The sequence below is a fragment of the Caenorhabditis elegans genome, chromosome IV (genome assembly GCF_000002985.6).
Source record: "Caenorhabditis elegans chromosome IV".
In the NCBI taxonomy this organism is placed as follows: Eukaryota; Metazoa; Nematoda; class Chromadorea; order Rhabditida; family Rhabditidae; genus Caenorhabditis; species Caenorhabditis elegans.
Genome location: NC_003282.8, coordinates 14,545,251 through 14,567,559, shown reverse-complemented (window position 1 = coordinate 14,567,559; position 22,309 = coordinate 14,545,251). Strand labels below are relative to the sequence as shown.

The following is a 22,309-nucleotide window of genomic DNA, read 5'->3' as shown; positions in this document are numbered from 1 at the left end:
TTATACGAAAACACAAAAACCGGAAGAAAAACTTGCTTTTGAAAAAATAATTAGGGAAATAGCTTAAATACAAAACCTGAAAATGTCGAGTAAATAAAATAAAATAATTTTACATTTAAAATATCATGTGAAACAGTACAATTTTTTATTATTTTTTTTTTTCGTTACAGATTCAACGTTTCAATATCATTTCGAAACTTTAAGGTATTTTAGTATAAGTAGCTTATTATTTTGTCAAGCACATTTATTCAAGAAATCAAAACCCGAATCAAAAATTGGTCAAATCAAAGTTGATGCGAAAGCCATTAAATTACAGAAATAATTGATTTGAACCCGGATGAAAAGACAACAGAAAAGGAGCAAAAAACATTAAAAAAGAAAAAGGTTTCAAGGATAAGAAATAATTTTACTGTTTCAAAATTTAAATTTCAAAAAGTCAAAAATATGTTAAAGTCCACCAATAGTACTATTCAGTTCAGCTTCCAGTCCCATTGTCTCATTCAATTCCACGAATTTATCTTTTATTTCGGATTCTGATGACGTCACCAGAATTTCCGTCGAATTCTGCTCAAAATCAGTACTTCCATCAACTTCAGGCGTTTCTGGAGTTGGTTTCAAGTCATCTTGAAGATTACACAGGTCTGATGTACAGCAACATACGGTCACGTCGATATCAGAACGTTCTTTGCATTTTCCATCCATCTGAAAATATTATGAAGTTAAAACAGTGATTTTATACTTATTTGTATAGAAATTTCCAATTGTTCAAAGCCTGTTTACCAAGTAAACGAATATAAACTTTTAAATTTGGAAACGAGAAAAGTTGTTTTTAAGTTAATTCTAAAATAGTTTTTTTACAGTTTCAAAGAAATAATTTAATGTTCATGGAATATGAAAATGCAATGTGACACATGGTAATTGAATTTGAATAGAAGTTCTGAATATTCCTGAATATTCACAATTTTAAAATTTGAAATTTCTAGACCTCCTTTTTTTTGGTTATTACAAAAGCTATATATTACTAATTCAAATTTTGAAATAGTATCACATAATTCTCATGTTCAAATTTGTTGCAGGATAAAGTCGGAACAGTCAAAAGAAAAAAGGTTTTGGACATAAATACAAAATTAAAAAAAAACCACTGTTTCAAATAGTGCATTTCAAACGACCTACTTGTAGGAAAACAATTTACCAAACTTCTTCAGACGTGAATTGTTTCAAAATATGCTTGAAATGTGGGGTATTTACAGTTTCAAAAAAATTATTTCATGAACACGAATTTTTGAAAATTCAATTTCTTCTAATCATGATTTTAAAAAAACCGAGCAATTCTATTTAAAAAATATTGAGTGTTGTCAGGAGTTTGGAAATTAAATAAATTTAGTTACAATGTTTTCAAATTCACTGTTTCAAAAGTCGAACTTGAGGTTTAGGAAAATATTACGTTTGTTGTTTAAGACATATATGTGGATTTCTCATAATTCATTCAAACTTGCGAACTTGATTTTCAAAATTTGTAAACAATTAATTTACAGTTTCAGAAAAATTATTTGATGAATACGAAATTTCACATTTCAATGTTCATTGTAAATATCGAAATGAATTTTGTTTAGCTAATTTCATTTCGCTAAAAAACCCCCGCATTACAAACCTTACACACTTCCAACAATTTCGTATCGGTTCCCATACTTTGACAGCTTGCAGTGACTTCTGTCAGATTTGAATTGTAAGATTCGAAACAGTAGGTCATATTGTCATCACATTGGTTTTGTACGAAATTTGACAAATCCTTGCCCTTGACAATTCCTCGGGAACCTGAAAAATGTGTGGTCAAACATTTCATTGAAAAAATAATAGTTTCTGGAAAATATGCGCAAATAGAAAATGTTGATAATTTTTTTTTAATTTCAAATTTTTTAAAATTTTGCACAAGTTTTCGTAACTTTTCATACTTTTTTCCTATTATAAACCAAAAAAGTTGGGTTTTCTTGCATTTGGAACTATTTGTAACAATCCCTGAAAATTTCTAAAATTCCAAAAAAAAAACGGTTTCAGCATTTTGATTTCAAGAAAAACAAAGTCCGCATTTTCATTCCATCTTTCTGCGACCAGAAAAAATGACACAAACCTTCATAACACTTTAAAGTAGATCCTGAGATGATGAACAGTGTTGATGTGAAGATTAAAACTGCGAACATCTGAAAATTTTTTAATCAAAGAAAGTATTGTCAGCGATTTTTAGAAATAGGAAGATTTGAAACTGTATACTTATGTTATGAAACAGAAACGGAAAACATTGTCAATGACGTTTGTTTAGAAATGATAAACCTGTGAAAACTTGAATTATATTTTTTTGGACAAGAAAAAAAAAACTAAAAGAAGCCTTTTGGTTTCTAGTGTTGCTTTTCAGATTAACTAAAGCAGATGTGCAATTAACAAAGCAGGAGAATAGAAAATTAAAAAAATTACTTGAAACAGACTTTTTATATTTATTATTTATCTTATTACTGTTCAGACGAATCGTGAAAATGATAATGAGGAATTCTGTAAAAATATTGTAAACTCGACAAAATACATTTGAAAATCATCTCATTTAAAAGACAAAAAAAAACAGAAAAAAAGGACAAAATTTAAAGGAGAATTGCTTTTTATTGAAAAAAAAAATTAATAAACTTTTTTGAATGTTTTCTAGGAATAATTGCAAATAAAAATTTACTGCAACTGATGCCGAAGAACAGAAAGAAAAATCTAAGTTTTTTAAAATGTTTTTTTGTTAGACAGTTTTCAAGAGTCAAGATGTACATTGTATTGAAAATAAAAGTATTTATGCTTCTTTGTTTATAACAAGATCATGAAACATTTTTTGTATTTTTAAAAGAAAACTTTAAGATAGCGAAATTCTAACTCACTATGTATCTGGTATGCTTTTTCAAAAGTCTTGGATTTCAATTTTTTCTGAAAAAATTACTTTAATTTATAGTTCCAATTTGATCAAAAACAACTGAAAAATGAGCTTAAACCAACTCCTGAATATGACTTTTTTAAGGAACTTGAGTTAATGTTATTTGGGATCAGTAGTACTGGGCGAATTTATCAGGAAGATACAAAATATGTAAACTTTCTATTTTTAAAAGACAGGGATGTAAATGTTTGCCTACTGCGCAAATATATATTCAAATTAAAATTGAGTGAAAGAATTACACTCAAAACATGATTCTATGGATGATATTATTGAAACGCAAGATAATTCACAAAAAAAACTGTGAAAAGTAGCTGTTTAATGAAAACTATCAAAACTGAGCATTCTTATCAGGAACGCGAAACATTAAACATTTGAAAAAAGTGCAATAATACAATTTTAATTTAAAAAAAAAGATTTTGCCCTTTTCGAATGGAAAATAAATCTACTTTTTCGAATGGAAAAAAAATTTAAGAAAAATTTTGTTTCTAATGAATGATGATAAAGCAAATTTCGTCCCTCGTAATGTTTCAACATTTTTTCTAGTAAAATTTAAAACGACATTAAAACGGTTAAAGTTTGAAAACATAGGTTTGCTAAAAAAAATTCCCCCGCACTTTTTGTTCAGTTATGGTTGTTTTAAAATTTTAAACACTGTGTTTTATGTATTTTTTAAGCTGTCGTTTGAAATTTCCTATTTTCTGTTTCCGTGTTGAGTTGGAAAAAACAGATAGCAGGTGATCGAAAATCACATATGGTTTAGAATAAACTTTCGGTTTAAAAAATATAAAATAAAGAAAAATATTGTTTCCGATGCATGATTTAATAACAGATTTTCAGAAAAAGCTTAGCGATAATAAATTTGAAGTGACAGAGGAAATTTAAAAACAATACAAAACAGTAGAATTTTTTCAAAAGTACCTTTCAAAATTATACTGTAAAATAGAAACATATATTTAAACCACTTGTTTTTTTTGTAGAGAATTAAAGTGTTTTGAAACTGTAACAATTGTGCACAAAAAGTTATAGTTTTCTAAAATCAAAAAAACAATCTTCGGTGTTCTGATAACACAAAAAAATTAAGAAAAAACTGTTTCCAAAGCATGATTTCATATCAAATTTTGAAAATTATTTTAATTCACGTTGTTTATTATCTAAAATAATTCCAGTGCATGTTTCATTAAATTCAAAATTTCCCGCTATTAATTTAAAAGGTCACTGAAACAGTTAAAAAATTACAAAACAGTAGAGCTATTTTCAAAACTAACTCTCAAAAAAAATACTGTAAAAATAGAAACATTCCAATCCCCCCTCCAAAAAACCCTCCCCCCATCAAAATATGATTCAGAACAGGAAGTTGGTGCAGAGAATTAGAGACAAAAGGGATTGAAAGGATGGAAAAGTGGTGGAAAGGAAAGTGTCCGATGGTTCTCTCGCTCTCGACAATCTTTTGTTTGTTGATTTGATGAGCCGATAGGAAAAGGTGTGAATGAATGGAGCCGAGAGAAAAAGAGAGAGGAGAAACGAGATGGTTTGCCGTTTTTGTGTCTTTGAGGTAGAAGAAGGAGCACCGGTGGAGACACCTTTGTGTGTGTGTGCAAAACAGATAAGCAATTCGATACGAAAAGAGAGTGCGAAAAGAGCCTACAGGAGGACCCCCTCGTCACTAATTACCATTCAATTAGGGCTCTGAGAACAATTAGTTATAGATCTGCGACCGACATATTCCGGGTTCAATTTGCAAGATGAGTGGCGAAACCCGAAAGATGTCGGACGCGACACATTTTGAAATTTTCTTCAATACAATGTTTACTTTAAAAAGACGTCACTTATCTGTAAACATTGACAACTTTAGATGTTCCATGAAATTTAATTTAACAATTTTTCAAAAATGTATTTGAAATTAATTTCACTGTTTCATCAATAAGTCAAGTAAAGCGCCAAGTTTGAATGAACTCAATATTTCTGCCATTACCATAGTTTTTGAATAATTTTTTGAGAAAACTCGTGTACAGGAAAAATGAGTAGAATAATCATAGATTGAGTAAAATTCAAAAACGGCACAAACATGAACAGTATCGAATCAACCGTATCTTATGGCGATGTTGAAACATCACACATCATTTTTTTGAAATCACAAAGTATAATTAATACAGTCTTTTCATGCGGCCGACAATTCACAGGTTTCATATTACCGCAAATTCTGGGCTCCGTCAGTTGCCAGGCATAAGTGTACATTTTCAAAATGAGTCGCGAAACCCCAAAGATGTCGGGCGCAACACATTTTGAATTTTCAGACAAAGTGCTACTACCCTTTATTAAAATTGTTGTCTTTAAGATGCCATCACTTATCTGTAGTTTAGATAAATAGGGGAGAAAAAGTCAAACACTGATAATTTTGGGTGTTCCATGAAGTTTACAAAAATGTATTTAAACTTAATTTCACTGGTTCATGATTGAGTGACGAGAAGATAAGAAGATGCCAACGAACTAATATTTTGACAAACTGTTTAATAATTCGAAATTTGGTTAGAACAGTGCTTTAACTATTAAAAAAATGTTGTCTTAAATGACAAAAACCCGATTCGAATAAGCAAGCCAGCAAAATGTCTGCCGCTCTACCATATTTTTAAAAGTGATAAAAATCATTATCAAAAGAAAAAAAACCGCGTCTAGTAAATAAATGAGCAACACGGGGGTTTTAAGCTGACGTCATTTCAATTTGTCATGTGCCAATATCAGTTTGATCATTAAATAGAACACTATCGTGAGTTTCAACAAAGTAGTTTACGTGTGAAGAGAAGGTAAATATTACCACGGGACAGCAAGGAATATTTTAGTTCAAACAATCGTTTACTGTCTCTGAGATGGGTAAAGACGTTTCTATCATAGATTGGAAAATTGCAGAATTATTTAATTGATATAATCTAACAGATAAATTGAAAATGAGAAACAGTAATTTTTTAATTCAAAATTCAGTCTGAAAACGTTGTCTTTTTATTATACACAAATTTAAATTACTTAAAATACTGTTTAAAATTTAAAAACCTACCTGATCCCCCCGACACCTCGCGGGTTCTTCTGAAAACCAGATCTTATAGCATTTCTAGTTACGGATTTTTTCAAATTCTTTAATAACAAATTTAATATCCAAAAATTATATTCTTCTAATGACTCTATAAAACGTTAGAGAATATCAGATGAAATTGAAACAGTTTATTTTTTTTCGAAAAATTTTTGAACTGAATGATTTTTAGTTTAAAACATACAAAAAAGTGAAAAAATAACAATTCTTATCACCAAAAAGGTCAATGTTTAATTATGTACTGATAAGAAAATGAAAAAACAGTTAAATTGATAGTCAAAAAGAGAATGCTCAACTATACGATTTTTAAAGTTACAAGAATAAGTTTAAAGAAATTTTCAGAGTTTATGCTAATAGTATAACATGATTAATTTTCAAAAAAAATTGAAAATACTCATAACATCTGTGAAACCGGAAACAAGTTTTGAAAAAATTGAATCTTTTGAATCTAGAAACTCGAAGAAATCAAACTGTTCTCTAAATCTGTAGACTTTATGAAAAACATGAAACTTTAAAAACCTGAAAAAAATACGTAAAAATTTGAAGTTTCAGCTAAATAAGTATGACTTCATGCTTCTTATATATTGCAGAAGAATAGAACTCAAATAGGTCATGAGTTTGAAAATTAAGGTAATAAAAATTGAAAACCGGAAATTGAGTTCCAAAAATAACTTTTCCTAAGTAGTTTTTGTTTTGAAATTTGTGATTAGAACAATTTTTTGTAATTAGGATAAACGTTTTCAGTCCCATCTACAAGATAATTGTCATGAAATCATTTAAAATTAGAATACATTTTGAAACAGAGAATTTTGATTTTAATGTCTATTGTTTGAAAATTGGCGGCTACATTTTTTGTTTTAACTTCGAAAAAATAGGAACAGATTTAATATTTATTTTTACTGAAATTACTATTGATTCAGAACTCTAACACGGGCCCGCCTCGTCTTTCTGCAAAATGGATAGTAATCGCGCGACATTTTGACATTTTTTCAAAAGAGTGTTTGGATACTTGTTTTAATATTTTCTACAATTGTTGTATGTAAGAATTTATGCAAAAACACGCTGAATAAGAAATGTGCAAATAATTAAACACATATCGACAATGTGAAACGGGATTTTTAAATTTATTTAATGGTTAAAAGAAAAAATTTTTTAATGGTTAAAACTTTCAGAAAAAAGCGAAAAACAATTAACACTGTTCCAATGCAAATTAAAAAAAAACCTGACTAACAATATTCATTTGAATTGAATACGAAGTCATACATCAATAATGAAAAGTTCGGAAATTTTTTTTTTTTTGGTAAAATTTTTAATGACAAAACTGTGAAACATGTTAAAATTATTTTTAAAAAAACTTCAAAATTGTTTCAATGCAATTATGAATAAGAAGCACCAGTTTCATTCCATGAAAAAATAGTTCACAAAATAATAACACAATTTGAAACAGTGAATTCTAAATTCTAAAAATTTTGTTAGTTGAAAAATTTAATTACTCAAAAAAAATTTAGAAAAGAAAATAAACCCCTTTTTACAAATCAAACTTTTAATATCTCCTTTATAATTACAATCAGCAGAAAAATCTTGTCGAAACAAAATATGCAAGTATGTGAAATTTAATCAACAATGTGAAACAGGAATTTTTGTTTCAAAGTTTTTAATTTAAGTTTTAATAAACAATTCATAAAAACTTTTTAAATCAGAAAAATTAAAAAACAATACCGAGATCCTGAATAAAAAACACACTTAAAATGAAATACAGAGTCAGCAAACAGAAACAGTGGAATTTTCTTAATTTTTTTAAAATTAAAAAAAAACCTCGAATCTTACGGTAAGTTAGTTGCATATTCAAAATTTCGCTAAAATCTGATTAGAAATGTTGAAATAAAAAGAACACGATAAAAATTAAATCAATACGTTGAAACAGTGTTTAAAAATTGGGAAAATCACAAAAATGGTTAGAATTTCCAATTTCTAGTTATTCTGATAACTACTATACGATTTTTTCTGAATGAAAATTTCTAGTTGAGTTATGACGCTATTATCAATGCATTTTTTTATCAGGAAAATTGATAAGGAATGACTAAAAAATATTTATTTTCAGTATTCAATGTACTATTGAATTTGAAGAATTTGGTGAAAAGTTAAAGAACAGAAACACTTCCGTATCAAATATTTATAAGGAAAGAATGAACAACTTTACTGCACAGTTTGAAACATTCTCCGAAAAAATCATTTCAAATACCAAAAAAAATCGTATATATAAGTTTTATTAGAAGTAAATATTTCGTAGCAATTTTATGAACATATTGAAACATTCATCTCTAAAATTTAAATAAATTTTTAAATAATATTTTGATTGTGAGGAAAATTGTACAAATGAGTGAGCCAAACTTTGAAAATAACTCTGTGAAACAGTAAAATTTCTGATCTCACGAACTATCAATATTAAATTTTTTTTAAAACTATCAAAACACCCCGGCGCTTACTGATTGTTGTGCAATTTTTGAATTGATATCATGAAACAGAACTTTATTCATGAAGTTTGAAACTAATAAATTGAATATTTGAAACTAAAAAACTTTAAAATGAACTTCAAAATCAAATGAAATTTAATGGACACACTGAAACATTTATCTCAAAAAATAGTTTCAATTGTTCAATAATGAAGTTTTTTAAATTTGAAACAAACGTTGTAATAGATAATTATAAAATCTCTTCTGTATCGTTGTGGAAACCAACTCAAACATAAAAAAGTTTTGTGAAACAGGCGTTTTTTAAGTTGGTTTTTTTTTAAATTTCCCGTTTCAAATGTTGCACATATAGGCTCGAAATAACCGTTAAAAATATTTCGTAAAATCTATACATCACGAAGTTCGAATCCAAGGAAGGTAATTGAACCAAAAAAAGACGTTCGCATTTGGTTCACTTTGTCAAATTTGTGATCTAAAAAAATAGTGAAATATAATGAAAAGTTGATGCTCCGCATCTCTACGAGAATTCAATCGCTTTGAATTTAATGTATAAGGCCTCAAATTATTTAGATAATTCAATTAACATGTTGAAACAAATATTCAAACAATCTAAATCAAGTTTAAAACGATTTTTGAAATATTTTTATCAGTCCCCATCAGAAAAAAGCCGTTCACCAGAGAAGTGAAAAACGAACCCATGAAAATAACTTTTTGAAACAATACTTTTTTATGTTATAGATTCAAAAAAAACTTGATTTCTAGATTTTTACCGTTTCAAATATTGAACATATAAACTTAAAAATTTATAAAAATTAGTAAAGTTTCTTTACAAATATCCACAATAAACTTCAAGTTGCAAACTAGTAATTATTCCAAAATAAAGTTTCAAACCAAAACCATGTTAATTTTGTGTCTAAAAACTGCAATGTAGTGTAAGGTAGATGCTCCGCTCCGCGTCGAGATTAATATTTAGTTATCCGAAATATTGAGTGGTAGTAAATTTCAAGTTTGATAGATAATTTCATGAACAACCTATTCAAACAATTTAATTCAATTTTCAAGTGATTTTTGCAAAAAGGCTGTGAAACGCTTAAATGCCAAACTGAAAACAGGTAATTATTCCCAAAAGGGCGTCTACACCGAAAACCTTTCAATTTTGGCTCGCTCACTTTTCCGTTTCCGTTTATTACCAAACATCTCCATGGATACAACACACAGCTGACATACAATGGAGAGAAAAAGAGCATTTGAGGAATTGTGAAGCCCTTAATTTTTATAAGGTTTCATGTTTTTCATATATTCTGCTCGGTATTCAATGCATATTGCCATTTGGATGATATAACGTCTTTTGGTATTTTTAATTCGTTGAAAATCAAAATAAGAACCTAAAAATGGAATAAACTGACAAAATTCAATTAAGCGTGAATAACAACTTGAATATTTCAACATAGTTTTCACATGAACAACAGGTGATTTTGTTGTCTTACTTTTTTCGAGAAAATAATAACTGATATACCTGCTCAACCATAGCAACCCTGGGTTTTCTTATATTTTCGGTGGATTTTTTTCTGAAATATCTGATTTGCAAATTTCTAATTCTCCCGTCATCTGCAGTATTACAGGCTGTAAGGAGTATCTCGGCCCAAAACTAACTTAAATTTGAGACCAAATAAGGCAATTTTTTTGAATTTGGTATTCGTATCCCAACAATGATATACTGGTATAAATTTAATGTACTATTTGTGAAACAGTGAAAAAAAATCGAGAATTTCTGAAATAAAATAATCCGACAGATTTTCTGCATTTTAAAAGAAATTTGAATTTCCCGCCAAAATATTTCATCAGAAAACTTCATCTTCCCGGAATTTCCCGCTAAATTGTTTTCTCATATTATTTTATTTATATGTCGGATATTTAACAAAAATCGAAGTGTAGCAAGTATTCATAAATTTCGACAGCTAAATGAAAATTAGTTAAAGTATTTTTTGAAACAGCATTTCTTTCAAAAACTACTATGAATTTTAAAGGAAGTTTTATTTATAAGCTTATTGAAACACGCATTTGTCTGAATTGAAAAAGCCCTGTTACTTTGCTCATTCTCACGGCACTGACAATTTTCCCAAAATGTCATACCTATTTTGTGTGTTATTATTTTAACTTAACATTTAGAGTATTGAAAATTACTCTGATGTATTGATTTGTTCGATATAAATTAAATATCTCCATGCTTATTTAGTACATTTGTGAGACAAACATGTTTGTGTTCGAAAAATGAAGTTTCGATGGTTTTTTTTATTGCTAATTAAACCTTCAGAATTTGAAATCGCAGTAAATTTTTAGAATTTTAGCAAATACTGTTTCAACACGTACATATCTTTGGAGATAAAACTTTGTTTATATTAATATTAGTCCAGTCCAATTCAAAAATAAAATCGAATTTTAGAGTTTGACAACTATTTAAAAAAAACATTCATTTTGTCAGATTTTGAATAAAATTATTAAAAATTAAAAATTAATAAAAAAAATTGGCGTGAGATGCTTTACCAAACACATTTAAATTCCTTTTCAAAAATATTTTAAGTTGACCTGACCTAATTTTTTTCTCAAAATCTGCGGTATCACTACTGCTATAAAACACTGATTGCTCATTTTTCTATATAATAGAAATATAATTTTTATCGAGTTCTATCCCGGTCACATTGTAAAAGCTTACGGAAATCCATACTTTGAATAATTAAAAAAAGTTTCCAATTTTTGTGATTCTTTTTAGCAGGATATTTGATGAGTAAATTATTTTTTTTTTAATCACAGATTCTGAAAATGTATAGTTATCTGTTATGATACACTCTTAAAAAATGTTCTGAAGAAGACAGGTTTACTCGAAATAACTCGTTTAATGTTTCACTTTTATTTGGAACAATCACATCAACTAACTAACGATTTTTTTTTCAGAAATGATCTTATAAGTGTAGTGGAACATACTTTTTTTTAAAAATACTTCTTTCTTTAAAAAAAAATTAAAAAATTAAATTGCTCATATTCAGTGCATTACTAATTTTTCCTTTAAGTCGCAGTGCTCTTATTTAGATCATTGAAAATTATTCAAAGGTTTTGAAAATTTAGATCAATAAAGCGTTAACAAAATGCATATTTGACGCATTTGGGGAAACAAACAATTTTTGTAATTGAAAAAACGGGTTCGTTGTTTATATTACCAACTAAATCTTTGGATTTTTGTACGTTTCTTTTTGTAAAAAAAAACTCAAATCGTTTAGAATCACGACCAAGGCAACTTCAAGTTGTTAAAGTTTCGCAAATATTGTTTCATCGCGTTCATATGTTTTGTGTTACTTCATTCATAATAATACGAGGCACGAATTGTTGTTATTTTGTTATTAATTGATTCGAAGTGAATAATTTCTACATTTTTGCGATTTTTTTAGCGAGATATTTGACAAGAGAACCCCACATTTTTGAGAAAAACGTCGAGATTTTGAACATTTTTTGAAATTTATCAATCAATTTTTTGTTTTTAAATTTGGTAGGTTCCTCAAAGTAAATTTGATTATTTTTTCTTGGTTGAAACTATATTTATAACCACACTAATTAACTAAAAATATCCTTTCATTATTGTTCTTATAAGCTAGTTGAAGTACACTATAGCAAACAGCAACGTTTTTTTTTAAGTAGTTTAATTTCACAACTCTCTTAGTTCTATTACGTTTTCGATATTTATGTAAAATCGAATAATCATAGTGATCAAAAACGAAAATATTGTTTTAATGAAACACTCTTTATCACTACTGTTTTAAAATAATGACAGGAAACTTCAATCGGTTACTACTTCGTGATTCATAGGGTTTATTTATAAATGCATTTGATACATTACTTTTTCAAATTGAGAAATGTTTTAAAAATTATATGTTAGCTTTTATTGTGAATATTAATTTTCAGAAAATACTGTTTCAATCCCACCATATTTTTTCGGGGTTTCATTGCATCAATATTCTTTCTCCTACATTTTAATCAAACGATTTCAAAACATTTTCTTGCTAGAATTGCAGTTTAATCAATTTTAAATTTCCTCTGTTTTACAAAATTTTTAAAATCTACGCTTCAAACTATTTTTCAATCTGTCTCCCATCACAATATCTCAATTTCAGTTCCAATGGGCGCAGGTGTATCCGGTGAACCGGTATACTTAACCCGTTCAACAATGCTCATAAGTCATACACCAATGGCTCACCCACCACAATCAACTCAATGCACATTTCGACGGCAATCTACAATTATATCAGTGCCACCTGGCTCGTCTGGCGGTGGAATATCATCACAACTCGCGTTTCCAATACAATTATATCCGAATAATGTGTATAATAATCATGGTTATAGTGCTCATGTTACTGGTTTTGAGGTGAGCAGGGCTCATTGAGCACAGGGAAAAAAACTGGAAATTTTTGAATGTTTCATAATGTTGTTATAAGTTCAACACTTTTTGAAGATTCAGTACCGTAAGCAAATGTAAAAAATTTCACCGTTTCATATTGTTTTCAAAAAAGACATGAATGATCTCAATTTCACTGCTGTCATGAAATTGAACAGTTTGAAAATTTGTGTTTTTTTTTTGGAAAAAAAATTCAATTTTTTCTGTCAACCGTTTCAAGTTGTTATCAAAAAATGATAGGAAAACTTTATACGATGTATACACAAAAAAAAACTAATGCATTTGAAAAATTCCAATATAACTTTTGAAACAATATTTCTCAATGCAAAATTGATGCTAATATTTTAGGTAAGTATAGGTTTTTCTTTTTCATTTTCATGCAGTTTACATAAACGGCAAAAAAAAAAGAAATTTTTTAATGATATATAAACTGCAACACAAATGAAAAGCCTGATGGTCCTCGTGGTTTTCACTTTCATTTGAAAAATATATTTTCTCCCGTTTCAACCGTTCATTATAAAAACACGCGTATCATTTTAAATGTCTCCCCTTTGGTACAGTTATCAAATACAAAATGTTTATTTGTAGTATCTAGGCTTTTTTACTAGTCAAAATTGTAATCCACAATCTGAGTTTGCGAATTTGAAGCTGACAAAAAATTTCAGTCTAATATGAAAGCGGCCATCAATTCAAAAAAAACATTATTTTGTAAAAATTTTTTCTGTTTCAAATGTTTTTGAAATAATCGAACAAAATTCAACTTTTCATTATCATGTCGAGTTCGTGCATTTAAAACCAAATTTCCTTAATTCTGATAAATACAAATTGTCATGTTCCAGGCTCACCCATCGCCGCCATCAACTGCTCAACATCACAACTCTACCATGTCATCACTTCCCCCTCGTCGACCATCTGCTCCTTCCGAAGAAACACCTCCGCCATATTCATCAATTTATCCAACTTTGACAAATCAGGCACACTGAATTACAACTATTTTATCTAATTTTTCAAAATAATATCTAAATTTTACACATCATTGTCTTTTCTTTTTGTACCTTAAAATCTCAGTGGAAGAAAAAATAAATAATTTGTTTTTAATTTTTTTTTTTCAATTTGAAACTTGTCATAACTCTTACTTTCTCTTGTTCGGTATTTAAACTGCATTTACATGATCATTCTGAAAAAAACGTGTTAGCAAAATATCATTGATTTTTTAAAATTCCGTTTACTGTTCAGTCGGATTTTAAATAAAAATCATGACAATCCCATACAAATTTATCACTGTTGCAGAGTGTTTTGAAGTTTAGTTTGATTCAGAAAAATCGATGAACCGTTAATTTTTGGGAGCATCATCTTACCTGGAAAATTAAATATTTTTTCTGAAAGCCATTATTCTTGAAATGCCGAAAACAATTTTTGGCCTGAGAAATGTTTTTTTCTTTGCTGCTTACATAAATGTCAAAAGTTTACTAAACATAATTTTTTTGGAAAAAAAAGCAACTGCTTCATTATCTTCATTTAGTGAGAAAGTTTTTCAAGTTTCAGTGGGAAAAATTCTAGAAATTTTTCAACAAATGTTTATTTAGAATATTCAGTCAAAGGACGCTCAATTATTATGTGAGAGTTTGCGACTGAAAAAATGTTTTTCTTTTCCACAATAAACTCCCTTTCATACATTTTTCTTCTTTTTAACGACTTTCTGAACTGTGAAAAATTGTATGTAGATTTAATTTTTAAAGTTGAACTGGTTTCCATCAAATTTGTTTACTCACAACCCTTATCTATAAGAATTATCAGTTCTCCACGGAAAAATTTTATTTCATGTTTAATTGCTCACTCTTATTTTTTAGGAGCACCATCTGCATCTGAGTGCATGGGTGCAAAACTATTTTGAATTTTAAAAATGTTCTGCATTTTTTTTCAGTTTCAGTTTTCAATTAAATACGTTAAGTTGTGCAAAAATTACTAGAAAATATTTGAACAATAAAGAATTATTTTCGGTCGTTTGGTTTCCTTTTATGAACAATTTTTACTGTTTCACATTGTGTTTACTCAATTACTCACTTGAATACTCAATTACTCAATTGATGGTTTTTTGTTTACTTTCACAGAATTCTCATGTTTCTTTTTCACAATTATTAAAAATAATTATTCCTCATTGTTAATTTAATGCGCTAATGGTGCGTCCATAGTCTGCGGAAAACGGGAAATTCCCGCGTGCGGAAGCGTCCATAGTCTGCGGAAAAAACAAGGAGTTTCTCGCTTTGTTATTGGTCAATTTCAAAATAGTGGACGTGTTCAACCAATTAGAGGCTGTAAAATTTTAAGCTGAGCAATGGGAAAACAAGAAACAACAGCTGATTGGTTGGCCACGCCTACTTTTTTGAATTTTGAGGAAAAAAAAAGCGAGGAACTCCGGTTTTTCCGCAGACTATGGACGCTTCCGCACGCGGGAAATTCCCGTTTTCCGCAGACTATGGACGCACCATAATAAAAACGTCTTGCTCATCTCTATTTCTCTAAACCTCTTTTCCTAGCGCCGAGAGATAATTTTTTGAAATTGTTGGTGAAATGAAACGAATTTAATTTTCAAATAATTTTTCAAAAGCTTTTTTTATAATTTTATTCACTTTTAGTTCAATAATGGAGCTCGTTGCATATGCGATGGCAGCGAAGCTCATCACCGAAACAGTCCAAATCACTATCAATAGTATTTCTGAAACGTTGGAAACGATTAATTCGGTGAGCGCTTGTTCGGAACTATTTGTATTTCACAATAATTCTAGGATCCAACAGTAAGAATTGATAATCTGAATGAATTGAAAAGGCGGAATGATGAGGCTCATAGTCAATACATGAAAGAGCTGAAAGAAGGTATATAGCAGCCGACGAAATATGGGATTCAACAAGATTTAATTTCCAGCCAGAGAAGAATCTGACGATGCATTAGCCAAGAGACAAGCAACTGCCGATTCTCAGATTTCTGAACTTATTAATTCAAACAATGAAGCAATCAGGTAAGACCCTACTGTAAAAATTTATGAAAAAATTTGAAATAAAGATTTCAGAGAGTTGCAGAAGAAATTTGATGAAGACGCCGCTGCTTACGACCGTTCAATTAAAGAAACGACAAGGGAGCATGATCAGAAAATGAAGGAAATGAGGTCAGAAACCAGAGAAGCTCAGGAAAAAGCAGAAAGGAATCACAGAGAAAAGGTGGGCTGATAGCTTTTTGAATTATATTAATACAGTTTTTCAGATGTCAAAAATAAAGGAAGATCATGATAAAGAAAGAGTAGCTGCTCTACAAAAAATAGATGCCGCTAAAAAAGAAGGCGCTGAAATGATTGCACTTGTTGAGATGGAGAAACAAAAAATTGTGAGAGAACGAGCCGATGAGATGAATGAGCATCATAAAAATATGGAAACTATGACGAAAGAGTATCATCAAAAACGAGAAGAGATTCATGAGGTTATTAAGAACAAAAAGTTGGACATTTTGAAAGATAAACGGTAAGACAACGTCAAGATATTTTTGTATTATATAATATCTTGTTTTTAAAAATCGAAACCTTTAACACATAGTTGAAACATATTAAAGCAACTCAATGTGAATTTTTTTTTCTAAAAATTGAAAGAAAAATACTGTTGCGCAAATTTTTTAATAGCTTTGAGTTGTATCGTTACTTCGATTTACATCTTTCATCTTTCTCTCAAACTAAAAGCTGTCAGTTTGCTAGCCATTCCAGTTCCAGAATTTATTTCATTTTCAGCGAACATCAAAGAATTGAGCATGAGAAAATCAGTGAGAACATGAAAAATGCATTCAATGCATTATTGAATGTACAAAGAGAGAATAATGCTAAACATCTCGTGAGTAACTTCCAGCAACTTTTTGAGCCAGTGGAAGATGTGAAGAAATTGTTGGATTCTGTGAAAATTAAGGTCAGTTGGGAGAGAATATCAATAGGTTACTGTAGGATTACTGTAGTTTTGGAAAAAAAACATTGTTTCCTTTTTGAAGTGAAAATGGGTTGTGGTCAGTGGGGGAATATGATCGAGGTACTGTAGTGTTTTGGAGAATTAAATTTTTGTCTTTCGAAAGGATAGTGATTTGGGGTAAATGAGGGACATGATCAGGGTACTGTAGTAGCACTGTAGGGGTACTGTAGGATTACCGTAGTTTTGCGAATATTGAGCTCTTACCTTTTCAAGTGATCAAGTGTTTGCCTACTGTAGATGAAATGGTTTTAGAAAAAATTTTACAAACTGGTAATTTCAGATAGAACTGGTCGATGGCAAAGATCCAAAAATTGAGGCTGAACAACTATATGATCTTGAAGAAATTCAAGCTAAGAAAAGTATATTTGAGAATCGTATACGCAGACTTCGTTCAATTCTGATACACTCCAGTTTTACCGATCGCAAATTACATGAAATTTGCTCGGTAAGTTTTATAATTTCCAAGGTTTTATTTTAAAAAAATATTCCCGTTTCAGTTATTCTTCATATAATTAATTTAGGCATTAATTTCCAGACCACTATTTCCAACATTGAAACTTTAATGAACAAAAGCGATATACTATCAGTTTGCCATCATTTTCCCAGAGCAGTCGAAAAACAAGATTTGAAGAAAATCAAGCACTACGCTGACATGGCACGGAGCCTGAGCGACACGTTTTCTCAAGAACTGGGGAATATTATTGACACGTTTTCTACATCTTCCGGAATGTATATCATCGAGAAAGAACATCAGGAAGCTATCGAGAATTGAAGATTTTTCTAAATTAATTATTTTTGCTTTTATGTATTTAACTTTTAAAAAATCAAACTGCTTCAAGTTGCCATTAAATTGTATTCTTAAGGCTATTTAAGATTGGTTTTTTTCTTTCCAGTGAACTTTTAACTCGTTAACGAAAAAAAATTGTAGGATATTTTCTGTATACTGATGCCATTTTTGATATCACACATTCCAGTTGCTCAACGCCTTTTTCATATCGTTTAAGAAAATGATTATTTTGATGTTTTAAAGGAATTCCGTTAAATATTCACAACAGAGAAGTAGTCGTAAAATTGAAACAGATCAATATAACACTATTTACATGTTTTTTTTTCTCACGGTGACTTCTTATAATGGATAATTTTTCACCGTTCCAGAACTTTTAGATAGATTTTCTAAATACTTTTTTTACAGTTTCAACTACAACATTTAATATGCAAATTGGTTTCAAAATTACTATGGATGCTACATTTTCTTTTGTACTGATTTATTGTTTGATCAAAATCGACAGTGACTCTAAATACGGTAAATTGAGGGTACCGGACGATGTCGGCTGCACATTTTTGCACTTTTTTGCACATTTTTGCTGCACATTTGTAAGTAAATGTACGCGGGGGCTCCCGGCAATGGATAGAAATTTATTGCTTTTTTGGCTTAGACAGCGTAAAAAAAGATACAACTATTTTACCATAACTGAAAAATAGCAACTTTATATATGCAAAACCTCTCCAAAAACATGGTTAGACAGAATTATGGGCTTGAGAAACGACAGTGACCGGTTATAGAAAAATACCTAAAATTCATGCCCGCCAATTTGTCCAAGTCACATCAGAGATCATCTTTATTTAAAGTTGGTTGTCATGGTTATTAACAATACATTTCCATGCGTAGTTTTTCCAACTTGCGCAAGACAATTCGACAGGTGAAGCTGTTGTATTTAAGCTGACATATGGGCCTTGATTATTTCAGTGGGTTTCAGCTCAAGCTCAAAATGTTTGACTCACAATCAGACTCTTATTTCAATTCTGAAACAGAGTCACGTTCATATTTGAATTTTAATGCGAGCGAATTGTATTGGAGTTTTCTGTTTAACTATTTCAAGGAACTCATCATTTTTGCGCTATTTTTTATTGTGATGGCTGCTATTTGGTTAAGGACTATTCCTTGCTTTCTTGTTATCAATCGAAACTTAAAAGCGGAATGGGAAAAGATATACAGTTTCTTTAGAGATAACATACATTTAAACCAAAATTTTCAGCTCCCCGAGTTTGCGATCACTAATCATGCTCATTATGTCATTAAAAATTATTTTGTGAAAGTTATGGTCGGATCCGTGGTTTTTGCACTTTTCGTTCTCTATTTGTATTTCCGTTTCCCCCATTTCTATATTTTTGAGTTTCTACTACTGTAAGTTCATTATGTTTCGTCTTTTTTAAAGGTGGGGTAGCGAAATTTGAGACTTTGCGTTTTTAGACCCAAAATGGTGCCAAAATATGCATTAAAGGGTGATTATTAAATAAAAATTAAGTTCCAACCGTTACGACACCGAGAAGTTGCCAAAATTTTTTGAAAAATTTTCAGAACGTCTCATTACGAAATTTGGTAGTTTTGGACCATTTTGGGTCTAAAAAAGCAAAGTCTCAAATTTCGGTACCCCAGCTTTAAGTATTGACTTCAGAATACCACTTGCCATTTTCGTAACTACCTGGTCAATTTTGGCATATATTTCGACAATTTTCGCTCAAGTTTATCAGGTTCTAGTAGTAATTTTTATTTTCGAACAATGTTGGAAAATGGGAAAAGATGAACCAGAGCAGACGAGAAATCAAATTGCCAGAAAACAATTTGTGACAAAAGACATCATTCGGACACTTTATATTTGCTGTATTCTCAGAGATTTCGTGTTATACCCATTAATTTGGTACATGTCAATTAATAGTCTGTTTGATTTAATTTTCGTGAGCATGAATACTGAAGAGGTGTCAGTGAGAGCTCAACTTACATATCCAAGAGTTTTTGATTTGGTAAGTTAATTAAGTGATAGTAAAATACCTGTTTCACAAAAACGTGATTTTCTACAGCGTCCGACATTTTTTGGGTTGTCCGTTACGTAACTGTGGAATTTCGTTATTAGTGACCAAACCCGGCGTATGTCGGGTGCTGTGGAATAGCTAAATTATTTGAAACAATGACACAGACTTCAAAGCAAATAAAATGAAAAAATAAAACTCTTTAGAAACTCTATTTCTCCACGCTTTTCAACCAATCAGCGCCTTCTAACCACGCCCATACCATCTGATTGGTTGAAAGTGGGCGGAGCACATCGCTGATTGGTCTCTCTCTCTCTCTCTCTCTCTCTCTCTCTGAGCTGCATGAAAATACAGTATCCTGCAATTTGACAAGGAAGTTTGCAGATTTCAACAGAATCAATCTTCTTCCTAGTTCCAATCAGTGTATTGTATTATCTCTACAGAAGACAAAACCTAACTAACAAGGAACATGCCAAAAACCCATTACAAGTTTATATTTTCAAACAGGCAATGATTATGGTAGCTATTAAAGCTGTGAGATCATTTTTTCAAGCTTCACGGGAACTTTTAAAATTCAAATTTTCAGATAATCATCGCAATTTTCTCTGTAATGTTTCTCATTGACAAAAACCTTTCGGTGAGTTTTTTTCCTTAAAAAAGTGAAAAACTCCAAAAAAAACTTTCCAGTGGTTTTTGACAGCTTCACGAATGGATCTTATACTGGTAGTTGTGGCAGTTCAAATTTCTGCAATGATCTGTTTCCGGAAGAGATTAATTGCATATCAACAAAACCCACCACAAGAAATATTTATGACAAGGCTGCCTCCAATCATCAATGAGCCGCCACCTGACTATTAAATTGTTTCGTTGGTTTTATTGATTTTCCTATGGAAATATTTTTCTGATTTATAATAAATCAATTTTTCAGATAAGAAAAAACAAGCCTAAAATGTGGGTAGAAATTTCAAATTAAGAGTAAAACTATAGAGAAGGCTAAAATACTTTGGAACTATCAGGTTGTCCCATAAGTTTTTGTACTTTTTTTCAAATATTTTTCCAAAACTTCTAGAAAGTTTTAAAATTTTTTCATCGTAGGTCGTGTCAAGGTCGGGTCGTCCCCTTTCAGAAAAGATTCATTTCATCCATTTCTACTTTGCCACGATGACAATCATCAAACTTGAACGTCGAGACGTTAGATTGCTTCTTCTTTATGAATTTCGTCTTGGTCATTCAGCAATGGAAGCGGAACGAAACATATGCGGTGCGATGGGTGAGGGAGCACTCTCTTATAATACAGCAAAGAGTTGGTTTCAAAAGTTCAAGAACGGCGACTTCAGTCTCGAAGAAATAGAACGTTCTGGGCGACCGGTAGAGTTAAATGAAGAAGACCTAGTGAAGCTGGTGGAGGAAGAGCCTCGTCTTAGTCTTCGTGAAATGGAAGAGAAGCTTGAGTGTTGTCATAGCACAATTGCACGTCACTTGGGTCGCCTTGGTTTTACTTCAAAACTTGGAACTTGGGTGCCTCATGAACTTTCGGCATCACAGAAGCTCACTCGGGTCAACGTTTGTACTCAACTTCTAACTTTTCGTCGAAAGTTCGATTGGCTGAACAATCTGGTTACTGGAGATGAGAAGTGGGTGCTCTATGTTAACCATTCCAGAAAACGTCAATGGCTTCCGATCGGTGAGAAAGGAATACCGACGCCAAAGCCTGATCTTCACCCAAAAAAGATTATGATCTGTGTCTGGTGGAGTGTTCAAGGACCCGTGCACTGGGAATTGTTGCCAACTAATAAAACTATCACTGATGATTACTATTGTGCCCAATTGGACCGAGTTGCAGAAAAGACCAACGGAAAATATGAAAAACTATATTTTCTTCACGATAATGCTAGGCCTCATGTCGCCAAGAAGACTTTCCAAAAGCTGCAAGATCTTGGTTGGACTGTTTTACCGCATCCACCATATTCTCCAGATCTTGCACCAACCGACTACCATTTGTTCTTGTCTCTCAGTGACTACATGCGCGACAAGCAATTCGACGACGAAGAGCATCTCAAAACTGAACTCTCCACTTTCTTCTCATCGCGTTCGCCGGATTTCTTCTCCCGTGGCATCATGATGTTACCTAGTAAATGGCAACAAGTGGTGGACACTAATGGTGAATACTTGTGTGAATAGTACTACTTGTCGCTTGAGAGAAATAAATTTTTTTCAAAAAAAAATTAGTACAAAAACTTATGGGACAACCTGATATATTCCAGCAGTTTATGTAAAATTTCGGAAACAGTGAAATTTTTATGAGAATTTTTAATAATGTTATTTTTTGAAAATTTTTCTGAAAAATTTTTTTCGAGCTATTATTCAGTAAACTTTACAAATAACTTTTTCCTATTTTTGAATGAAACCGATAGAAAATTTTCATTATGAATTTATGCTGAAATATACGACATTTCTGAAACAGTGAAATTTGTTTTAGAACTTTAAATTTTTTTGAATTGATATCAATTCGTTCTATTAATTACTACATACTTTTTAAA

General features: G+C 30.5%; 4 protein-coding genes and 85 non-coding genes across 90 annotated transcripts; 44 read left to right on the top strand and 45 right to left on the bottom strand.

The window, feature by feature from the left end:
* The first annotated feature begins 11 nt into the window (after nucleotides 1–11).
* 21ur-15648 lies at nucleotides 12–32 on the top strand. Its single transcript, NR_059928.1, has one exon.
* A 36-nt stretch (nucleotides 33–68) lies between these two features.
* On the bottom strand, nucleotides 69–89 carry 21ur-1603. The gene has a single exon (NR_059927.1).
* A 136-nt stretch (nucleotides 90–225) lies between these two features.
* Nucleotides 226–2,198, bottom strand: Y57G11B.2 (Activin_recp domain-containing protein; the record flags this gene model as incomplete). 2 transcript variants are annotated; one of them, NM_001268885.5, is made up of 3 exons in its annotated part: nucleotides 226–702; nucleotides 1,652–1,815; nucleotides 2,129–2,198. In NM_001268885.5, the coding sequence occupies 3 exons, from the start codon at nucleotides 2,196–2,198 to the stop codon at nucleotides 448–450; spliced, it is 489 nt and encodes a 162-aa protein (NP_001255814.1). The 2 variants fall into 2 exon arrangements, with proteins under 2 accessions (NP_001255814.1, NP_001255815.1); NM_001268886.1 differs by lacking the exon at nucleotides 2,129–2,198 and having other exon boundaries at nucleotides 448–702; nucleotides 1,652–1,750.
* Nucleotides 904–924, top strand: 21ur-2962. The gene has a single exon (NR_059926.1).
* 21ur-6221 lies at nucleotides 1,188–1,208 on the top strand. The gene has a single exon (NR_059925.1).
* Nucleotides 1,451–1,471, top strand: 21ur-7847. Its single transcript, NR_059924.1, has one exon.
* On the top strand, nucleotides 1,579–1,599 carry 21ur-4524. The gene has a single exon (NR_059923.1).
* 21ur-682 lies at nucleotides 1,822–1,842 on the bottom strand. Its single transcript, NR_059922.1, has one exon.
* Nucleotides 2,090–2,110, top strand: 21ur-13402. Its single transcript, NR_059921.1, has one exon.
* On the top strand, nucleotides 2,093–2,113 carry 21ur-12985. The gene has a single exon (NR_059920.1).
* On the top strand, nucleotides 2,094–2,114 carry 21ur-2146. Its single transcript, NR_059919.1, has one exon.
* Nucleotides 2,193–2,213, bottom strand: 21ur-10320. Its single transcript, NR_059918.1, has one exon.
* A 10-nt stretch (nucleotides 2,214–2,223) lies between these two features.
* On the bottom strand, nucleotides 2,224–2,244 carry 21ur-8728. The gene has a single exon (NR_059917.1).
* 21ur-14007 lies at nucleotides 2,225–2,245 on the bottom strand. Its single transcript, NR_059916.1, has one exon.
* Nucleotides 2,246–2,411: 166 nt separating this feature from the next.
* Nucleotides 2,412–2,432, bottom strand: 21ur-3373. Its single transcript, NR_059915.1, has one exon.
* Nucleotides 2,433–3,259: 827 nt separating this feature from the next.
* 21ur-4712 lies at nucleotides 3,260–3,280 on the bottom strand. Its single transcript, NR_059914.1, has one exon.
* Nucleotides 3,281–3,463: 183 nt separating this feature from the next.
* Nucleotides 3,464–3,484, bottom strand: 21ur-151. Its single transcript, NR_059913.1, has one exon.
* 21ur-14571 lies at nucleotides 3,465–3,485 on the bottom strand. Its single transcript, NR_059912.1, has one exon.
* Nucleotides 3,486–3,531: 46 nt separating this feature from the next.
* On the top strand, nucleotides 3,532–3,552 carry 21ur-4236. The gene has a single exon (NR_059911.1).
* Nucleotides 3,553–3,794: 242 nt separating this feature from the next.
* Nucleotides 3,795–3,815, bottom strand: 21ur-1233. The gene has a single exon (NR_059910.1).
* 21ur-13039 lies at nucleotides 3,796–3,816 on the bottom strand. The gene has a single exon (NR_059909.1).
* On the top strand, nucleotides 3,811–3,831 carry 21ur-5879. The gene has a single exon (NR_059908.1).
* On the top strand, nucleotides 3,814–3,834 carry 21ur-15471. Its single transcript, NR_059907.1, has one exon.
* A 262-nt stretch (nucleotides 3,835–4,096) lies between these two features.
* On the top strand, nucleotides 4,097–4,117 carry 21ur-8444. The gene has a single exon (NR_059906.1).
* A 1-nt stretch (nucleotide 4,118) lies between these two features.
* 21ur-6852 lies at nucleotides 4,119–4,139 on the bottom strand. The gene has a single exon (NR_059905.1).
* Nucleotides 4,140–4,786: 647 nt separating this feature from the next.
* 21ur-5333 lies at nucleotides 4,787–4,807 on the bottom strand. Its single transcript, NR_059904.1, has one exon.
* 21ur-4285 lies at nucleotides 4,788–4,808 on the bottom strand. Its single transcript, NR_059903.1, has one exon.
* A 111-nt stretch (nucleotides 4,809–4,919) lies between these two features.
* Nucleotides 4,920–4,940, top strand: 21ur-7665. Its single transcript, NR_059902.1, has one exon.
* A 468-nt stretch (nucleotides 4,941–5,408) lies between these two features.
* On the top strand, nucleotides 5,409–5,429 carry 21ur-6561. Its single transcript, NR_059901.1, has one exon.
* Nucleotides 5,430–5,847: 418 nt separating this feature from the next.
* Nucleotides 5,848–5,868, bottom strand: 21ur-8524. Its single transcript, NR_059900.1, has one exon.
* A 240-nt stretch (nucleotides 5,869–6,108) lies between these two features.
* On the bottom strand, nucleotides 6,109–6,129 carry 21ur-2040. Its single transcript, NR_059899.1, has one exon.
* Nucleotides 6,130–6,317: 188 nt separating this feature from the next.
* 21ur-13539 lies at nucleotides 6,318–6,338 on the top strand. The gene has a single exon (NR_059898.1).
* Nucleotides 6,339–6,343: 5 nt separating this feature from the next.
* On the bottom strand, nucleotides 6,344–6,364 carry 21ur-8761. The gene has a single exon (NR_059897.1).
* Nucleotides 6,365–6,390: 26 nt separating this feature from the next.
* On the bottom strand, nucleotides 6,391–6,411 carry 21ur-2148. Its single transcript, NR_059896.1, has one exon.
* A 77-nt stretch (nucleotides 6,412–6,488) lies between these two features.
* On the bottom strand, nucleotides 6,489–6,509 carry 21ur-5590. The gene has a single exon (NR_059895.1).
* A 580-nt stretch (nucleotides 6,510–7,089) lies between these two features.
* 21ur-2859 lies at nucleotides 7,090–7,110 on the bottom strand. Its single transcript, NR_059894.1, has one exon.
* 21ur-5292 lies at nucleotides 7,091–7,111 on the bottom strand. Its single transcript, NR_059893.1, has one exon.
* Nucleotides 7,112–7,284: 173 nt separating this feature from the next.
* 21ur-9586 lies at nucleotides 7,285–7,305 on the top strand. The gene has a single exon (NR_059892.1).
* A 119-nt stretch (nucleotides 7,306–7,424) lies between these two features.
* On the bottom strand, nucleotides 7,425–7,445 carry 21ur-583. Its single transcript, NR_059891.1, has one exon.
* A 162-nt stretch (nucleotides 7,446–7,607) lies between these two features.
* Nucleotides 7,608–7,628, bottom strand: 21ur-13712. Its single transcript, NR_059890.1, has one exon.
* Nucleotides 7,613–7,633, bottom strand: 21ur-1944. The gene has a single exon (NR_059889.1).
* Nucleotides 7,614–7,634, bottom strand: 21ur-12749. Its single transcript, NR_059888.1, has one exon.
* A 558-nt stretch (nucleotides 7,635–8,192) lies between these two features.
* 21ur-481 lies at nucleotides 8,193–8,213 on the bottom strand. Its single transcript, NR_059887.1, has one exon.
* A 79-nt stretch (nucleotides 8,214–8,292) lies between these two features.
* 21ur-8495 lies at nucleotides 8,293–8,313 on the bottom strand. Its single transcript, NR_059886.1, has one exon.
* A 78-nt stretch (nucleotides 8,314–8,391) lies between these two features.
* On the bottom strand, nucleotides 8,392–8,412 carry 21ur-11862. The gene has a single exon (NR_059885.1).
* Nucleotides 8,413–8,608: 196 nt separating this feature from the next.
* Nucleotides 8,609–8,629, bottom strand: 21ur-11961. Its single transcript, NR_059884.1, has one exon.
* Nucleotides 8,610–8,630, bottom strand: 21ur-11879. The gene has a single exon (NR_059883.1).
* Nucleotides 8,631–8,745: 115 nt separating this feature from the next.
* 21ur-5789 lies at nucleotides 8,746–8,766 on the bottom strand. Its single transcript, NR_059882.1, has one exon.
* Nucleotides 8,767–8,891: 125 nt separating this feature from the next.
* Nucleotides 8,892–8,912, top strand: 21ur-7542. Its single transcript, NR_059881.1, has one exon.
* A 256-nt stretch (nucleotides 8,913–9,168) lies between these two features.
* 21ur-1200 lies at nucleotides 9,169–9,189 on the bottom strand. Its single transcript, NR_059880.1, has one exon.
* Nucleotides 9,190–9,331: 142 nt separating this feature from the next.
* On the top strand, nucleotides 9,332–9,352 carry 21ur-10815. The gene has a single exon (NR_059879.1).
* Nucleotides 9,353–9,838: 486 nt separating this feature from the next.
* Nucleotides 9,839–9,859, top strand: 21ur-3862. Its single transcript, NR_059878.1, has one exon.
* Nucleotides 9,860–10,200: 341 nt separating this feature from the next.
* 21ur-3813 lies at nucleotides 10,201–10,221 on the bottom strand. The gene has a single exon (NR_059877.1).
* Nucleotides 10,222–10,442: 221 nt separating this feature from the next.
* Nucleotides 10,443–10,463, bottom strand: 21ur-11008. The gene has a single exon (NR_059876.1).
* On the bottom strand, nucleotides 10,444–10,464 carry 21ur-10242. Its single transcript, NR_059875.1, has one exon.
* A 42-nt stretch (nucleotides 10,465–10,506) lies between these two features.
* 21ur-11209 lies at nucleotides 10,507–10,527 on the bottom strand. The gene has a single exon (NR_059874.1).
* A 388-nt stretch (nucleotides 10,528–10,915) lies between these two features.
* On the top strand, nucleotides 10,916–10,936 carry 21ur-6481. Its single transcript, NR_059873.1, has one exon.
* A 458-nt stretch (nucleotides 10,937–11,394) lies between these two features.
* Nucleotides 11,395–11,415, top strand: 21ur-9028. The gene has a single exon (NR_059872.1).
* A 12-nt stretch (nucleotides 11,416–11,427) lies between these two features.
* Nucleotides 11,428–11,448, bottom strand: 21ur-2889. Its single transcript, NR_059871.1, has one exon.
* Nucleotides 11,449–11,877: 429 nt separating this feature from the next.
* 21ur-11766 lies at nucleotides 11,878–11,898 on the top strand. Its single transcript, NR_059870.1, has one exon.
* On the top strand, nucleotides 11,881–11,901 carry 21ur-1934. Its single transcript, NR_059869.1, has one exon.
* Nucleotides 11,902–12,240: 339 nt separating this feature from the next.
* Nucleotides 12,241–12,261, bottom strand: 21ur-8887. Its single transcript, NR_059868.1, has one exon.
* Nucleotides 12,262–12,334: 73 nt separating this feature from the next.
* 21ur-12531 lies at nucleotides 12,335–12,355 on the bottom strand. Its single transcript, NR_059867.1, has one exon.
* Nucleotides 12,356–12,522: 167 nt separating this feature from the next.
* Nucleotides 12,523–12,543, top strand: 21ur-8021. Its single transcript, NR_059866.1, has one exon.
* A 104-nt stretch (nucleotides 12,544–12,647) lies between these two features.
* On the top strand, nucleotides 12,648–12,668 carry 21ur-2646. Its single transcript, NR_059865.1, has one exon.
* A 3-nt stretch (nucleotides 12,669–12,671) lies between these two features.
* Y57G11B.6 (TORC_M domain-containing protein) lies at nucleotides 12,672–14,054 on the top strand. Its single transcript, NM_001028347.3, has 2 exons — nucleotides 12,672–12,929; nucleotides 13,799–14,054. The coding sequence occupies exons 1-2, from the start codon at nucleotides 12,684–12,686 to the stop codon at nucleotides 13,940–13,942; spliced, it is 390 nt and encodes a 129-aa protein (NP_001023518.1). The 5' UTR covers nucleotides 12,672–12,683; the 3' UTR covers nucleotides 13,943–14,054.
* 21ur-1918 lies at nucleotides 13,023–13,043 on the top strand. Its single transcript, NR_059864.1, has one exon.
* 21ur-3481 lies at nucleotides 13,097–13,117 on the top strand. Its single transcript, NR_059863.1, has one exon.
* 21ur-7374 lies at nucleotides 13,215–13,235 on the top strand. Its single transcript, NR_059862.1, has one exon.
* 21ur-8077 lies at nucleotides 13,379–13,399 on the top strand. The gene has a single exon (NR_059861.1).
* Nucleotides 13,727–13,747, top strand: 21ur-11012. The gene has a single exon (NR_059860.1).
* Nucleotides 13,728–13,748, top strand: 21ur-4461. Its single transcript, NR_059859.1, has one exon.
* A 231-nt stretch (nucleotides 14,055–14,285) lies between the features above and the next one.
* 21ur-3694 lies at nucleotides 14,286–14,306 on the top strand. The gene has a single exon (NR_059858.1).
* A 198-nt stretch (nucleotides 14,307–14,504) lies between these two features.
* 21ur-5485 lies at nucleotides 14,505–14,525 on the top strand. Its single transcript, NR_059857.1, has one exon.
* A 44-nt stretch (nucleotides 14,526–14,569) lies between these two features.
* Nucleotides 14,570–14,590, top strand: 21ur-13034. Its single transcript, NR_059856.1, has one exon.
* A 9-nt stretch (nucleotides 14,591–14,599) lies between these two features.
* 21ur-14464 lies at nucleotides 14,600–14,620 on the bottom strand. Its single transcript, NR_059855.1, has one exon.
* 21ur-9248 lies at nucleotides 14,601–14,621 on the bottom strand. Its single transcript, NR_059854.1, has one exon.
* Nucleotides 14,622–15,035: 414 nt separating this feature from the next.
* On the top strand, nucleotides 15,036–15,056 carry 21ur-14564. The gene has a single exon (NR_059853.1).
* Nucleotides 15,037–15,057, top strand: 21ur-4648. The gene has a single exon (NR_059852.1).
* Nucleotides 15,058–15,589: 532 nt separating this feature from the next.
* On the top strand, nucleotides 15,590–17,893 carry pals-30 (Protein containing ALS2cr12 (ALS2CR12) signature). Its single transcript, NM_070365.2, has 8 exons — nucleotides 15,590–15,701; nucleotides 15,746–15,833; nucleotides 15,883–15,976; nucleotides 16,028–16,175; nucleotides 16,219–16,472; nucleotides 16,733–16,904; nucleotides 17,242–17,406; nucleotides 17,497–17,893. The coding sequence occupies exons 1-8, from the start codon at nucleotides 15,603–15,605 to the stop codon at nucleotides 17,731–17,733; spliced, it is 1,257 nt and encodes a 418-aa protein (NP_502766.1). The 5' UTR covers nucleotides 15,590–15,602; the 3' UTR covers nucleotides 17,734–17,893.
* Nucleotides 16,652–16,672, top strand: 21ur-11375. Its single transcript, NR_059851.1, has one exon.
* Nucleotides 17,837–17,857, top strand: 21ur-738. The gene has a single exon (NR_059850.1).
* A 258-nt stretch (nucleotides 17,894–18,151) lies between the features above and the next one.
* On the top strand, nucleotides 18,152–20,693 carry T27E7.9 (Serpentine Receptor, class Z). Its single transcript, NM_001028234.2, has 6 exons — nucleotides 18,152–18,335; nucleotides 18,998–19,146; nucleotides 19,418–19,763; nucleotides 20,154–20,303; nucleotides 20,356–20,406; nucleotides 20,457–20,693. The coding sequence occupies exons 1-6, from the start codon at nucleotides 18,174–18,176 to the stop codon at nucleotides 20,625–20,627; spliced, it is 1,029 nt and encodes a 342-aa protein (NP_001023405.1). The 5' UTR covers nucleotides 18,152–18,173; the 3' UTR covers nucleotides 20,628–20,693.
* On the top strand, nucleotides 18,154–18,174 carry 21ur-10019. The gene has a single exon (NR_059849.1).
* 21ur-1606 lies at nucleotides 18,197–18,217 on the top strand. The gene has a single exon (NR_059848.1).
* Nucleotides 18,705–18,725, bottom strand: 21ur-13686. Its single transcript, NR_059847.1, has one exon.
* Nucleotides 20,512–20,532, top strand: 21ur-13992. Its single transcript, NR_059846.1, has one exon.
* A 1,472-nt stretch (nucleotides 20,694–22,165) lies between the features above and the next one.
* 21ur-14002 lies at nucleotides 22,166–22,186 on the bottom strand. The gene has a single exon (NR_059845.1).
* Nucleotides 22,167–22,187, bottom strand: 21ur-13863. Its single transcript, NR_059844.1, has one exon.
* Between the last annotated feature and the right edge of the window lie 122 nt (nucleotides 22,188–22,309).